The sequence below is a fragment of the Ascaphus truei genome, chromosome 7 (genome assembly GCF_040206685.1).
Source record: "Ascaphus truei isolate aAscTru1 chromosome 7, aAscTru1.hap1, whole genome shotgun sequence".
NCBI lineage: Eukaryota > Metazoa > Chordata > Amphibia > Anura > Ascaphidae > Ascaphus > Ascaphus truei.
In genome coordinates this window covers 42,811,692-42,828,798 of record NC_134489.1, presented here as the reverse complement: position 1 = coordinate 42,828,798, position 17,107 = coordinate 42,811,692, and the positions used below count along the sequence as shown (strand labels likewise).

The 17,107-nt window shown below is 44.5% G+C and overlaps 1 protein-coding gene across 5 annotated transcripts in view; it reads right to left on the bottom strand.

Annotated features, from left to right (window-relative positions):
• Window positions 1-17,107, bottom strand: part of LOC142499124 (methanethiol oxidase-like) — a 97,002-nt gene that overhangs the window by 55,863 nt on the left and 24,032 nt on the right. For 2 of the 5 annotated variants that reach the window (XM_075608057.1, XM_075608062.1), the window contains exon 1: window positions 7,969-7,990. The exons of 1 other annotated variant lie outside the window; for it this stretch is intronic. In XM_075608057.1, coding sequence (XP_075464172.1) covers window positions 7,969-7,972 — 4 coding nt within the window. In that variant the 5' untranslated portion in view covers window positions 7,973-7,990. Of the gene's footprint in view, window positions 1-7,805; window positions 7,830-7,968; window positions 7,992-17,107 lie in introns of those variants that run through there. 2 more of the 5 variants (XM_075608061.1, XM_075608060.1) reach the window with 2 other exon arrangements.

The following is a 17,107-nucleotide window of genomic DNA, read 5'->3' as shown; positions in this document are numbered from 1 at the left end:
AATTACCTGTAATCCCCCTGTCCATATACACATACCATAACTACCTTTAACCCCCTGTCCATATACACATACCATAACTACCTTTAACCCCCTGTCCATATACACATACTATAACTGAAACAAAGTGGATAAAGTGCGCAGCTACAGTCAATCACGTGGGTGGGTGATAATAAAGTGATGATAAAAATTAAATAATACGTGACCTGGTGGTCACTGATAGAGGAGCGTCTGCAGCCGTGGAACCAGGGGTAGCTCAAAACACCCTCTAAAGCTAGACAGAAAAAACAAAAACACAGCGCACAACGCTCATAGTGCATTAAAAGAAATATTATTCCAATCAAACAGTACAGGTGAGTATTATGCGTACATCAAGGGAGAAAAAACCAGCATGTCAGGGGTTAATGTTACCCATGCACCAACCGGATCTCCAAACAGGATAACGTCTGTTGTTTAAGCAGCTTCCAGCCTCTGGGTCTTTCGATCCATAAACGAAGTCAGTAGATCCTCTGTGGTCCCACTATTGGAGGTGGAAGTCCCAGAAGAAATGACAAGGATGGTGATTCCGCTGGTTGGGAATCAGTTCCCTGATGAAGAAACCTTTAGTTTCGAAACGCGTTGGAAAGGACTTTTATGCGATATTCAGTTTGGACACTTCATCCTACCACTGCTGGTATATCTCCTCAACTGGTGAGGAAATCGCGACACGAGTTGTGGTGTCGCCACTGAGTGACGTCAGAGATCCGGAAGCGGAGGATCGGAGGGCTGCGAGTGTGCACCAAGCCACCGTGAGAGACTAACCCAACCAGCGGAATCACCATCCTTGTCATTTTTGCTGGGACTTCCACCTCCAATAGTGGGACCACTGAGGATCTACTGACTTCCTTTATGGATCAAAAGACCCAGAGGCTGGAAGCTGCTTAAACAGCAGACGATATCCTGTTTGGAGATCCGGTTGGCGCATGGGTAACATTTACCCCTGACATGCTGTTTTTTTTTTTCTTGATGTACGCATAATACTCAACTGTACTGTTTCATTGGAATAATATTTCTTTTAATGCACATACTATAACTACCTGTAATTCTCCTTCCCATATACAGTACACAAACTATAACTACCTGTAATTCTCCTGCCCATATACACATACCATAACTACCTGTAATTCCCCTGCCCATATACACATACCATAACTACCTGTAAACCCCCTGTCCATATACACATACCAAAACTACCTGTAATTCCCCTGCACATATACACATACCATAACTACCTGTAATTGCCCTGCCCATATACACATACCATAACTACCTGTAATCCCCCTGCCCATATACACATACCATAACTACCTGTAATTCCCCTGCCCATATACACATACCATAACTACCTGTAATTCCCCTGCCCATATACACATACCATAACTACCTGTAATTCCCCTGCCTAATACACATACCATAACTACCAGTAATTCCCCTGCCCATATACACATACCAAAACTACCTGTAATTCCCCTGCCCAAATACACATACCATAACTACCTGTAATTCCCCTGCCATATACACGTACCATAACTACCTGTAATTCCCCTGACCATATACACATACCAAAACTACCTGTAATTCCCCTGCCCATATACACATACCATAACTACCTGTAATTCCCTTGTCCATATACACATACCATAACTACCTGTAATTCCCCTGCACATATACACATACCATAACTACCTGTAATCCCCGTCCATATACACATACCAAAACTACCTGTAACCCCCCTGTCCATATACACATACCAAAACTACCTGTAATCCCCTGTGGATATACACATACCAAAACTACCTGTAATCCCCTGTGGATATACACATACCAAAACTACCTGTAATTCTCCTGCCCATATACACATACCAAAACTACCTGTAATTCCCCTCCCCATATACACATGCTATAACTACCTGTAATTCTCCTGCCCATATACACATACCATAACTACCTGTAATTCCCCTGCCCATATACACATACCATAACTACCTGTAATTCTCCTGCCCATATACACATACCATAACTACCTGTAATCCCCTGCCCATATACACATACCAAACTACCTGTAATCCCCCTGCCCATATACACATACCATAACTACCTGTAATCCCCCTGCCCATATACACATACCATAACTACCTGTAATCCCCCTGCCCATATACACATACCATAACTACCTGTAATTCCCCTCCCCATATACACATGCTATAACTACCTGTAATTCTCCTGCCCATATACACATACCAAAACTACCTGTAATCCTCCTGCCCATATACACATACCAAAACTACCTGTAATCCCCCTGCCCATATACACATACTATAACTACCTGTAATTCTCCTGCCCATATACACATACCAAAACTACCTGTAATCCCCCTGCCCATATACACATACCATAACTACCTGTAATCCTCCTGCCCATATACACATACTATAACTACCTGTAATTCTCCTGCCCATATACACATACCAAAACTACCTGTAATCCCCCTGCCCATATACACATACCATAACTACCTGTAATTCTCCTGCCCATATACACATACCAAAACTACCTGTAATCCCCCTGCCCATATACACATACCAAAACTACCTGTAATCCCCCTGCCCATATACACATACCATAACTACCTGTAATTCTCCTGCCCATATACACATACCAAAACTACCTGTAATCCCCCTGCCCATATACACATACCATAACTACCTGTAATTCCCCTGCCCATATACACATACTATAACTACCTGTAATCCCCCTGCCCATATACACATACCAAAACTACCTGTAATTCCCCTGTCCATATACACATACCATAACTACCTGAAATTTCCCTGCACATATACACATACCATAACTACCTGTAATCCCCTTGCCAATATACACATACCATAACTACCTGTAATTCCCCTGCCCATACAGTATACACATACCAAAACTACCTGTAATCCCCCTGCCCATATACACATACCAAAACTACCTGTAATCCCCCTGCCCATATACACATACCAAAACTACCTGTAATTCCCCTGCCCATATACACATACCATAACTACCTGTAATTCCCCTGCCCATATACACATACCAAAACTACCTGTAATTCCCCTGCCCATATACACATACCAAAACTACCTGTAATTCCCCTGCCCATATACACATACCATAACTACCTGTAATTCCCCTGCCCATATACACATACCAAAACTACCTGTAATTCCCCTGCCCATATACACATACCATAACTACCTGTAATTCCCCTGCCCATATACACATACCATAAGTACCTGTAATTTTCCTTCCCATATACACATACCAAAACTACCTGTAATTCCCCTGCCCATATACACATAACATAACTACCTGTAATTCCCCTGCCCATATACACATACCATAACTACCTGTAATTCTCCTGCCCATATACACATACCAAAACTACCTGTAATCCCCCTGCCCATATACACATACCATAACTACCTGTAATCCCCCTGCCCATATACACATACTATAACTACCTGTAATTCTCCTGCCCATATACACATACCAAAACTACCTGTAATCCCCCTGCCCATATACACATACCATAACTACCTGTAATCCCCCTGCCCATATACACATACCAAAACTACCTGTAATCCCCCTGCCCATATACACATACCAAAACTACCTGTAATCCCCCTGCCCATATACACATACCATAACTACCTGTAATTCTCCTGCCCATATACACATACCAAAACTACCTGTAATCCCCCTGCCCATATACACATACCATAACTACCTGTAATTCCCCTGCCCATATACACATACTATAACTACCTGTAATCCCCCTGCCCATATACACATACCAAAACTATCTGTAATTCCCCTGTCCATATACACATACCATAACTACCTGAAATTTCCCTGCACATATACACATACCATAACTACCTGTAATCCCCTTGCCAATATACACATACCATAACTACCTGTAATTCCCCTGCCCATACAGTATACACATACCAAAACTACCTGTAATCCCCCTGCCCATATACACATATCAAAACTACCTGTAATCCCCCTGCCCATATACACATACCAAAACTACCTGTAATTCCCCTGCCCATATACACATACCATAACTACCTGTAATTCCCCTGCCCATACACATACCAAAACTACCTGTAATTCTCCTGCCCATATACACATACCAAAACTACCTGTAATCCCCCTGCCCATATACACATACCATAACTACCTGTAATTCCCCTGCCCATATACACATACTATAACTACCTGTAATCCCCCTGCCCATATACACATACCAAAACTACCTGTAATTCCCCTGTCCATATACACATACCATAACTACCTGAAATTTCCCTGCACATATACACATACCATAACTACCTGTAATCCCCTTGCCAATATACACATACCATAACTACCTGTAATTCCCCTGCCCATACAGTATACACATACCAAAACTACCTGTAATCCCCCTGCCCATATACACATACCAAAACTACCTGTAATCCCCCTGCCCATATACACATACCAAAACTACCTGTAATTCCCCTGCCCATATACACATACCATAACTACCTGTAATTCCCCTGCCCATATACACATACCAAAACTACCTGTAATTCCCCTGCCCATATACACATACCAAAACGACCTGTAATTCCCCTGCCCATATACACATACCATAACTACCTGTAATTCCCCTGCCCATATACACATACCAAAACTACCTGTAATTCCCCTGCCCATATACACATACCATAACTACCTGTAATTCCCCTGCCCATATACACATACCATAAGTACCTGTAATTTTCCTTCCCATATACACATACCAAAACTACCTGTAATTCCCCTGCCCATATACACATAACATAACTACCTGTAATTCCCCTGCCCATATACACATACCATAACTACCTGTAATTCTCCTGCCCATATACACATACCAAAACTACCTGTAATCCCCCTGCCCATATACACATACCATAACTACCTGTAATCCCCCTGCCCATATACACATACTATAACTACCTGTAATTCTCCTGCCCATATACACATACCAAAACTACCTGTAATCCCCCTGCCCATATACACATACCATAACTACCTGTAATTCTCCTGCCCATATACACATACCAAAACTACCTGTAATCCCCCTGCCCATATACACATACCAAAACTACCTGTAATCCCCCTGCCCATATACACATACCATAACTACCTGTAATTCTCCTGCCCATATACACATACCAAAACTACCTGTAATCCCCCTGCCCATATACACATACCAAAACTACCTGTAATCCCCCTGCCCATATACACATACCAAAACTACCTGTAATTCCCCTGCCCATATACACATACCATAACTACCTGTAATTCCCCTGCCCATATACACATACCAAAACTACCTGTAATTCCCCTGCCCATATACACATACCAAAACGACCTGTAATTCCCCTGCCCATATACACATACCATAACTACCTGTAATTCCCCTGCCCATATACACATACCAAAACTACCTGTAATTCCCCTGCCCATATACACATACCATAACTACCTGTAATTCCCCTGCCCATATACACATACCATAAGTACCTGTAATTTTCCTTCCCATATACACATACCAAAACTACCTGTAATTCCCCTGCCCATATACACATAACATAACTACCTGTAATTACCCTGCCCATATACACATACCATAACTACCTGTAATTCTCCTGCCCATATACACATACCAAAACTACCTGTAATCCCCCTGCCCATATACACATACCATAACTACCTGTAATCCCCCTGCCCATATACACATACTATAACTACCTGTAATTCTCCTGCCCATATACACATACCAAAACTACCTGTAATCCCCCTGCCCATATACACATACCATAACTACCTGTAATTCTCCTGCCCATATACACATACCAAAACTACCTGTAATCCCCCTGCCCATATACACATACCAAAACTACCTGTAATCCCCCTGCCCATATACACATACCATAACTACCTGTAATTCTCCTGCCCATATACACATACCAAAACTACCTGTAATCCCCCTGCCCATATACACATACCATAACTACCTGTAATTCCCCTGCCCATATACACATACTATAACTACCTGTAATCCCCCTGCCCATATACACATACCAAAACTACCTGTAATTCCCCTGTCCATATACACATACCATAACTACCTGAAATTTCCCTGCACATATACACATACCATAACTACCTGTAATCCCCTTGCCAATATACACATACCATAACTACCTGTAATTCCCCTGCCCATACAGTATACACATACCAAAACTACCTGTAATCCCCCTGCCCATATACACATACCAAAACTACCTGTAATCCCCCTGCCCATATATACATACCAAAACTACCTGTAATTCCCCTGCCCATATACACATACCATAACTACCTGTAATTCCCCTGCCCATATACACATACCATAACTACCTGTAATTCTCCTGCCCATATACACATACCAAAACTACCTGTAATTCCCCTGCCCATATACACATACCAAAACTACCTGTAATTCCCCTGCCCATATACACATACCATAACTACCTGTAATCCCCCTGCCCATATACACATACCAAAACTACCTGTAATTCCCCTGCCCATATACACATACCAAAACTACCTGTAATTCCCCTGCCCATATACACATACCATAAGTACCTGTAATTCTCCTTCCCATATACACATACCAAAACTACCTGTAATTCCCCTGCCCATATACACATAACATAACTACCTGTAATTCCCCTGCCCATATACACATACCATAACTACCTGTAATTCTCCTGCCCATATACACATACCATAACTACCTGTAATCCCCTTGCCCATATACACATACCATAACTACCTGTAATTTCCCTGCACATATACACATACCATAACTACCTGTAATCCCCTTGCCAATATACACATACCATAACTACCTGTAATTCCCCTGCCCATATACACATACCAAAACTACCTGTAATTCCCCTGCACATATACACATACCATAACTACCTGTAATTCCCCTGCCCATATACACATACCATAACTACCTGTAATTCCCCTGCCCATATACACATACCATAACTACCTGTAATTCCCCTCCCCATATACACATACCATAACTACCTGTAATTCCCCTGCCCATATACACATACCATAACTACCTGTAATTCCCCTGCCCATATACACATACCATAACTACCTGTAATTCCCCTGCCCATATACACATACCATAACTACCTGTAATTCCCCTGCCCATATACACATACCATAACTACCTGTAATCAACTGCCCATATACTGTACACATACCATAACTACCTGTAATTCCCCTGCCCATATACACATACCATAACTACCTGTAATTCCCCTGCCCATATACACATACCATAACTACCTGTAATCCCCTCACCATATACACATACTGTAACTACCTGGAATTCCCCTGCCCATATACACACCATAACTACCTGTAATCCCCTGCCCATATACACATACCATAACTACCTGTAATTCCCCTGCCCATATACCCATACCATAACTACCTGTAATTCCCCTGCCCATATACACATACCATAACTACATGTAATTCCCCTGCCCATATACACATACCAAAACTACCTGTAATCCCCCTGCCCATATACACATACCAAAACTACCTGTAATTCCCCTGCCCATATACCCATGCCATAACTACCTGTAATTCCCCTGCCCATATACACATACCGCAGTGTACAGTATGTGTTCCTACCCTCCTGCCCCTGGCCGTCTGTGTGGGGGGTATTAATAGGGTTTTGTGAATGGTAGGTGGGTGTATGTATATTTGGGGTGCATTGGGGGGGGTGGGCTCCTGTTGCTGTCACACGCTTGAGGTACCCTGATCTCTCACCCATTCTGCAGCTGTCTCTTGTAGTCTCTCCAGGTGTCTCTGCTCCTGTTCTCCTCTCTCTGGTAAGACTCTGCCCTGGGACAGAGCCTCTTACATACCCCAGGGAAAATGTTTAATATGTATATATTTCAAAATAAACAGCATGTGGTCACCGTCAATGTGTACAGATCCTTTCATGTCTATGTGAATCAGGAGCTGTAATTGTCATCTTTACATAAATATGCTGGATTTTGACATGTTCAAACTGTCACCTGCTTGTCCCTCTCTCCCGCAGCCGGGATCAGCGTGTGTCCCACGGGAAAAGAAACACACGTGGATCTGTCCCATGCATGGGGACACAGACAGCCCAGGTACAATGCATGTGCAGTATCTGCAATACACAATGCATGTGCAGTATCTGCAATACACAATGCATGTGCAGTATCTGCAATACACAATGCATACGTGTAGGTTCCCGGCGCCCTCTACCTTTATTCATTCATTGTCAGCAGCCTGCACGGATTCCAGCACCCTGAGAACAAGGTAACGCTGAGCACCCGCACACCCACAAGTAGTAAAGCCAGGTCCCCAGTGGCCATGGCTGCGCGTGCGATGGCGTGTGCGCCGCACACAAGGCATAGCCCCCAAAGGGGCGGGCCCCAGTCAGCGTGCGTGCGTTTGTGCCCACAAGCCGCGATGCGCGACCGCCTTGTTCAAAAGACAAGATTTTTCTCTTTTGGCGTGGCGGCCGAGCATTGGTCACGCCGGCGGTTCAGCGAATGAGGGTGAACCAGCCGCGTGACATCATGGCCGCGCCTCCGCCTCCCTTCCCCCACCCCCCCTTCGGATCTCCTGCTCTTCACTGCAAGCGCAAACGCAGACCACAGGTCGTGGATGAAAAGGGTGCTCACTGCTCACGCCACCAGACGCTCAAGCACGTGCAGCCATAACCACAGGGGCCGTATCCTTAAGAGGCAGTGAGAGACTTTGGGGTAACCCTTTACCTTAGCCGAGTGGGGGGGGAGGGGGGATAGAGGTGTTACATGTATAAAGTGCTAATTTAGTATACAAATGTGACCCCCTCACACGCGTGGCCTGGTCTTACGGTGTATTAGTCCTCCGCCTGCTTTCATATCTGACCAGCAACAATCTGGGACAGCGCTGCGTTGCATTTCCCGAGCTGCGATACGCTGCGTCAGGCGCTGCGGTTTCTTTCTGGTTACTCTGCGTGATTCGGTGGGCGGCATTTAATTGATCAGCGTGTTATTGCACTGCGGTTCCACCAACAGCCTCCCACGGATCTCATTACCACGTAGACCTATATACAGGTTGGTGCTATATATCAATGACTAATACTTATAGGATACTGATCCCTGCAAAATGACTATAGTATATAGTTCTGATCATTATCTACTATCAGATAACTAAGTGTATGTTCCATACATTGCCAGCGGTAAGGCTTCTCTTCACTTCATATAGATTACTATATATAGAGTGTAACAGGGGACTTATCCCTGTTCAGGTAATGTGCCTCTAATCCAGCAGTGTGGTGGTTAACTGCTGGTAGTCAATTAACAAAACACCACCTGCCTGATTAGATGGCTTAGAAAGCCTGTCTTTTGAAACAGGAAGTGAGAACTCTTTAGCTGACACCTGAGCTGAACTTGGAGACACACTTGTCTTGAGCTCTGCCAAAAGATAGCAGAGCTGCTTTCAAGACACAGGGAAAACTTCTAAACCTGTATGCTGACCAACCCTGGAGACAAGGGAGCTGAAGCAGGGACAGTGAAGATTTTCCCTCCAAACCATAAGGAACAGATAAGACTTTCATTCTTAAAAGACTGCTTATATCTGCTTATTGCATGCTATGTGTTTGGAGATGTGAACTAATTGCAAGGATTTCACTAGAAATACTCCCAAGTGAATGGAAGCTTTGTTCCCCCCTGTGTTTGGATAATTTCCTGATGAAAAGGAAAAGGCACAATAAAGCCTATTATAATTTCACATTATAACGACTCCAATTGTGTACCTCTGTGAACGTCCATCTACATTTGGTGTCTGAGGTGGGACAAGAGGTGTCTTTGTAGTTAAAAAGGACCGGAGATTTTATGTGAATTTTTTTGTTATGCTTTTTGCCTACAAACAGTCTAAACAACTTGGGAAAAAAAAAAAAAAAAAACCCTCTCATGCAGCAGAGGCAGAGTTAAAGGGGTACACACCACTGAAACTTACACTGCACTGAGACTTACAAAAACCACGGATGGACTCTTTTCCCCAATCCCAAGAGACTGCTGAAGCAGGTAAACCTTTAATTGCCTATCACAAAGTGTAATACGGTCATTGAAATAGGGGTTTTGCCTTCCAGCCATAGTCAGGGTTCAAGAAGTGAGTCAGCCCTTGAAAAGGGATAGGTGTTTGTTGTTTTCAAAAGTTTCGCTGAAGCAGTGAATACAGATGGTGACCCATGAGGGGTACTGATTTTGCAAATAAAGGTTGCCACACCGCATAGGGCTACCAGCTGTGAATGGAGTATATGCAGAAAAGTGTGAAAATTGATACAAAGACTGTGCTGAAGCAGGGTAATTTTTAGCAAACAAATGCTGAGTGTAAAATTGCCCTATAAAGGAAAAAGGTTTTTCAAAGCCAATTGCTGAGTGTTGAGTCACCCTGCCGGGAATGAAAGAAATAGTCCACTGCAAAGAATGTTTTTTTTCTGCAAGTAAAAAAGTATGCCTATTATCTTGGGAGCAAAACAGACACCCAAAGAGTGAAGTGTGAATGCCATAATACCCAAAGATGAGACTGAAAATTACTGAACTCAGGCAGAAAACCAAATTCTGTTGCTGAAGCGGGGAGATTGCACCCTGCAAGAAAATGGTCTAAAGCAAATAGACTTTTTTACCTAGCAACTGCACAACCTTGTATACCTGATAAAAGAAAATGCATGCACAGTACTGCTGATATTGAAAAAAATTTATCCAAGAAAGAAAAGTCTACAGAGATGCCTGTGAGAGCTACGACCTCTACAAGCAAAATATACCCATCTGTAGGACTACCACAATTGGGGGTTCTAGCAAATACAGTGGCAACAGCTGCAATAGCGCCTCCTGAGGTCAGGAAGAAAATTACACCTGATAGCCTAATAATGGAGGACAAGATGCAGCGTTCCTGTAATGAACCCTACCCCACGGAAGAGTGGCCCTTCCAGTCCAATAAAGAGGAAGACATGTCTTACGGGGAACCCGAACCGAGTCACACCCACAAAACAACCCAAGAATGGTGGGGGTGGCTGAACTCGGCACGAACAGAAAAGACCGCTCCCTTTGATGACGAATATGATCAGCAGCAGATAGAGCAGGAGCAGCAGATCACCCAATATTTCTGTCAGCTAAAGCAACTGCAAGAAAAGCCTGGCGTATATAATGAAGCTGCTAAAATTTCAAACGAGATGGAGACCCCAATATCCCTGAAGGGACGGTGTCATCCAAATCAAAAAGGAAGAAAAAGAAAAGCGGTTCTTCACTTACCGTGGAAGTAACAGATACGTCCGCAGATCCTGTGGAGGAAAAGGGGGACCGAATTGACCTGCAGCCTTGAAAAAATGGAGAATTCGTCCCACGGTTAACCGAATATCCAGAGGGCCCAATGCAGAAATCGTGTACCCCAAAGAAGTGTCTGTCCGGTGCCAACAGTGAGGAACCCTCAACCAGTCATCCCAGGGAAGTGGAGCCGGAACCAGTGAGTGACGATCCCTTGACCAGCCCTGAAGACGCCCTAAAAATTGCCAGGCATGACTGTGATCTGCTCTGTGAAGAATTGGAAAGGGAGAGAAAAAATAATGCTGAGCTACAGAAGACTGTGCTCGCAATTTACTCTGTGGCCAGGACAGAATTGGACGATCTCAAGGCTGAGCTAGATACTGCAAAGGCTAGTATTTCCGCCATGGATGAAAAGCAGAGCCAATCTGATAAAATGGTGGCTACGCTAAAGCGGAAGTATGAGGAGGCACTGAAGCAGATGACAGTCTTCCAGCAAGAGGTTCACACTCTTCGTATAGAGCTGAATGCCTCACAACAGGAAGTCAACAGTGTCCGGATAGAAGTGGACGTATCTCAGAAAGAGGTTCAGACACTCCACAGAGCACTTGATGCCTCACATCATGAGACCAACAGCTGCCGCACAGATCTGGAAGTTTCCAGAAAGGAACTACACAGTCTCACTGAGGAGCTGGACATTGCTAAAGAAACTATTGGTAATCTTGATACAGATCTCAAAGTCTCTCAGAAGGAGCTTCAGACCCTCAACCTAGAGAAGGAAGTCTCACGCCAGGAGAGTGTCATTCTCAAAGCAGATGTGCGTAAATGGAAGGAGGACTGCAAAGAAGCCCTGAAGAATACAGAGACTGAAAAAAGAGAAAATTCAAGATTAAAAACAGAAAACTTAAAACTGAAAGAAGAAAATTTTCAGTTGACAGAAGAAGTCAAGGAAAAGTTTGAAGCAGAGCACCGACTGCAGAACCAACTGCAAGGTCTGCGTACACGCCTCCAGTATGTTGAGGAGAAGCAGCAAATGCTGCAGGAAGAAAAGCTGCAGGCTGCTAAAGAAATTCTAGTGCTGCAGGAACGTCTGATGACCCAGTATGTCCCCGCAAAGCAGCATGAGAAACTGAAGGCTACCCTGAGCCTCACCAAAGCGTCGCTAAAAGCCGAGAGTACAACCCAGGTGATGCGGCACAAAAGGGAGCACAAGAAGGTCCAGAAACTGAAACAAGTAACTGTGGCCCAAGCAAAGAAGTTCATAGTGCGCCACAAGGCAACAAAAATTACAGAGCTCCAGAATATGAAGGAGACTCTGATACAGACTCAGAGAAAGCACCAGTATCCCACAGTAACTAATGCCCGTGAGGACAAGGGTACAGTGAGAGTTGGGGACTCCATGCAACTTCAAAACAAAATTACGAAGTTTGAGCCACCTAAGAAAGCACTAGCCAAACCTACAGCTGCCCAACAGGCAACAAACAGAGGTAGGAGGGCAGAATCAAAACCAGAAGAGTCCTTAGCTGAGGAAGCTGAAAAAATAGGACGTTCCCTGGAAAAGGAGGTGGAGGTGCAACTCGGTCCCAAAGAAGCTAAACTGGCGACTCCATGGTGTGGAGAAAGTGCAGAAAGACCGCTTAAAGAGCAGAAAATTCTAAGGGCTAGTCCTAACGGCCCTACAACTGTTGCCATACACTTTGTCTACAAAAAGAGGAGTGCCCGAAGCAACAGAAATCTCATGACCGCGCACGAGATAAAAAGACTTTACGTGGAAAAAGTCCTCCTCGAGCGACTGAGGAGTGCTGATCTCAAGCACCTTCGGGAGGAGACAAAAATAAACTGGAGAAAGGGCTCCAATCCCAGCGGGACAAAGGGTTCTCTTCCTCCATCCACTCTCATTCAAGTCACAGAGATATCTAGAATGAGAGTGGAAGGATGGGCTTTGGCCGTGGTAAGCCCGAGCTTCCCACAAACAGGGGAGGTATGTAACAGGGGACTTATCCCTGTTCAGGTAATGTGCCTCTAATCCAGCAGTGTGGTGGTTAACTGCTGGTAGTCAATTAACAAAACACCACCTGCCTGATTAGATGGCTTAGAAAGCCTGTCTTTTGAAACAGGAAGTGAGAACTCTTTAGCTGACACCTGAGCTGAACTTGGAGACACACTTGTCTTGAGCTCTGCCAAAAGATAGCAGAGCTGCTTTCAAGACACAGGGAAAACTTCTAAACCTGTATGCTGACCAACCCTGGAGACAAGGGAGCTGAAGCAGGGACAGTGAAGATTTTCCCTCCAAACCACAAGGAACAGATAAGACTTTCATTCTTAAAAGACTGCTTATATCTGCTTATTGCATGCTATGTGCTTGGGGTTGGGAGAATTGCTTAACTAATGGAGATGTGAACTAATTGCAAGGATTTCACTAGAAATACTCCCAAGTGAATGGAAGCTTTGTTCCCCCCTGTGTTTGGATAATTTCCTGATGAAAAGGAAAAGGCACAATAAAGCCTATTATAATTTCACATTATAACGACTCCAATTGTGTACCTCTGTGAACGTCCGTTTACATAGAGCTACTTATTTTATTTAGTTCTATGCAGTAGCTATATAACTATTCACTACAGATTTACAAGTCAATCTATGAGTATATCTTGCAGCATAATAGTAGGCTTAACCCTATACTAGCCAATCCAATCAGGAAACACCCTGATCACATGACACTTGGATTGGCTTTAGGCTTATGTAGGTTAGTGCTATTTCTACATTGTTCACATGTGTGTATTGCTTATGGTAGGAAATGTGTAACGTGATGTCCATCTCTCGTAGGGGACTTTTTCCAAGCACAGTCTTCCCATGATATACTTGGCTTCCTCACCTCTGTAGAAAACTCCGGGCACAAGCTCTTTTTCCACTTTACCAAGTCTTCTTTTAATCGCTTGGCAACGAGTTCTCTTCTGCTTCGAATGATCTTTTCTTCCCTGTCCGATTCTTCAATGTGTGGAGAAGTCCCAAATGATGTCTGGCAGAGTATCTCTACTGCAGTAGTGCCATCTGGAAGCTCCTTCCTTATCCCTCACGGGCTTACCCGCACAAAGTATGACCCCCTTATCCATAGAGGACAGGCCACGGGTAACGGGGAGGTGTGTGGAGAACGCCAAAAGACTGATGTACTGAAATGTAGGGATCCTAAACCAGCTGCAATGGCTCCTTGCTGCTGCCAATCATATTCACGGTCGATGAGACCGGTCTTTTTGGTGCGTATGGTCAGTTCCGACAGCTGCAACATCCTAGGGGTGTTTTTGTGGCTGCATCGCGTTCCTGGGCCAACATAAGAGATATCTTCCACCTCATCTGTATCTTCGTAGGACCGGAAGGGACACTCTTCTTTGTGGCCAGGTTCAGTACAGGAACACCACATTTTCCCCTCCATTTTGGCGGTATCCGTTGTTTTCTTCCTCCTAACCTCGGGAGGCGCTATTGCAGCTATTTTCTCCATATATGCTAGAACCCCAGCTGGTAGTCCTGCAGGTGGGTGGACTTCACTGATAGAGTTTGTAGCTCTCACAGGTGTCTCTGTAATTTTTTTATTTTTCTGAGCGGCCATTTTAAAAACCCAAGGAAGGTTTGTTTTTTCCCTTATGCACACGTGGTGGGGTAGACTTTGGTCACAGAGTAGGTACCTTGTGTGGGTCACCCTCTGTCGCAGTCCCCCCAGTCAACATGTGGCATTGTGGTATTACATCAGTCTGGGTCTTAGTTGGTGTCCGTGGGATGAACCCTCTGGCGGGTTCCAGGGTCCGCTGCATCTTGGAAAATAGGGTCTGGTTTCCTGGTATCCCTCTGGCAGCACAGTGTCTGTACTAGAGAGACGTTTCCTGGGGATCTGTCTGGCAACACAGTGTCTGTGCTAGAGACATTTCCTGGGGATCTCTCTGGCAGCACAGTGTCTGTGCTAGAGAGACGTTTCCTGGGGATCTCTCCGGCAGCACAGTGTCTGTGCTAGAGAGACGTTTCCTGGGGATCTCTCTGGCAACACAGTGTCTGTGCTAGAGAGACGTTTCCTGGGGATCTCTCTGGCAGCACAGTGTCTGTGCTAGAGACGCTTCCTGGGGATCTCTCTGGCAGCACAGTGTCTGGGCTAGACACGTTTCCTGGGGATCTCTCTGGCAGCACAGTCTGTCTGGGCTAAAGAACCATGCAGTTTGTGCAGCACACTTTTAAAACTCCTTGATGAGCCAGGTGGAAATTGGCTAATTGACTCTTGCTGAAATTAACCATGTTCCCTGCTAGACTCATCAGCTACAGACAGGCATTGTGTGTGCTGCCTTTGTATATAAGGGAAAGGCCCTGTCACACATACCCTTGTACTAAGAGTACACCACTATTTAAAATATATATATTTAAAGCTAATTTTTATCATCCATCAATTCATCACTTAGGGGAATTAAGTGCACACAACCGGGGTTGCTTTCTCTATTTGTAGTATACACTCACATACTCCTGAGCAGAAAAAGCATGTTGACCCCTCTGGGTCTAAGGTTCGCCGACCGCTAATCTCTACTCCTACAGGCTCCGGCTGTCTGATCCTCCCGTATGGGGGCGTAGCTTCCAGATCGGACGATGTCACTGAAGTTGGCAGTACAAGCGCGTTCTCATACCGGTGGTACAGAGGAGAGGGCTGGATTGAAGTGGGGACCAAACTACCATGGGATGTCCGCTTCTCTTCTTCTCTGCACCGCTACGAGAACGCGCTCGTCCTGCCTCCTTCGTGATGTCATCGATCCGGAAGCGGTTTTGCCCCCATACGGGAGGATCAGAGAGCCAGAGCTTCCGGTCTGCGAACCTTCAGGCACAGAGGGGTCAACGTGTTTTCTGCTTGGGAGTATGTGATTTCTCTGCGCTACCAGCCATTTTTACTTTTATAAAGCAATATCTGCACTATGGCCTCTATTTCTCTTTCCTTCATAAATACTACAGAAGCCAACATGAGCAGATAAGCACTGAGGTATTGCACAGAGGTATTGCACAGAGGTATTGCACAGAGGTATTGCACTGAAGTATTGCACTATATGTTGTGTCACTTTGTATGACGCGCTGGCATCTCTGTTTTTGTTTACAGAAGCCAACATTTCATCCCAGCAACCCTCACACACCACATGTGTATGGATCTGGGATGTAAGCCACAGTGTCTATAAGGACAGAGTAGGGTATGGATAATGAGGGGTCTTAGAGGGTAGAACTCGTAGAGATCAGTGTTTACACCGCTCAGCCAATGTTATTGCATTTGCCCAGTAACTGTGAAGCTTTATCACGTTGAAGCTGTAAATATTTTATTAAGATAATATTGTGACTATTCTGTATCTGTGCTAGTTGAAAGGTATTGCATGCGGCTGTATGCATCACCCTGTGCACACCGACCTCAAGTGTTTAAATATTTAACCGTTATCACATGTTCCAAATTTTTTTTTTTTCAACTTTCTTTTTATTGATTTTCAAACAAACGTCGTATCCATAACATTGCATTACACTGTCCTGTTGGACCGACTCAACATCAGACATACCACATTTAACAGACATGGGGAAAGGGAAGACGATAAGACATAGACAGGTAGGGGGAAAAGGATAGA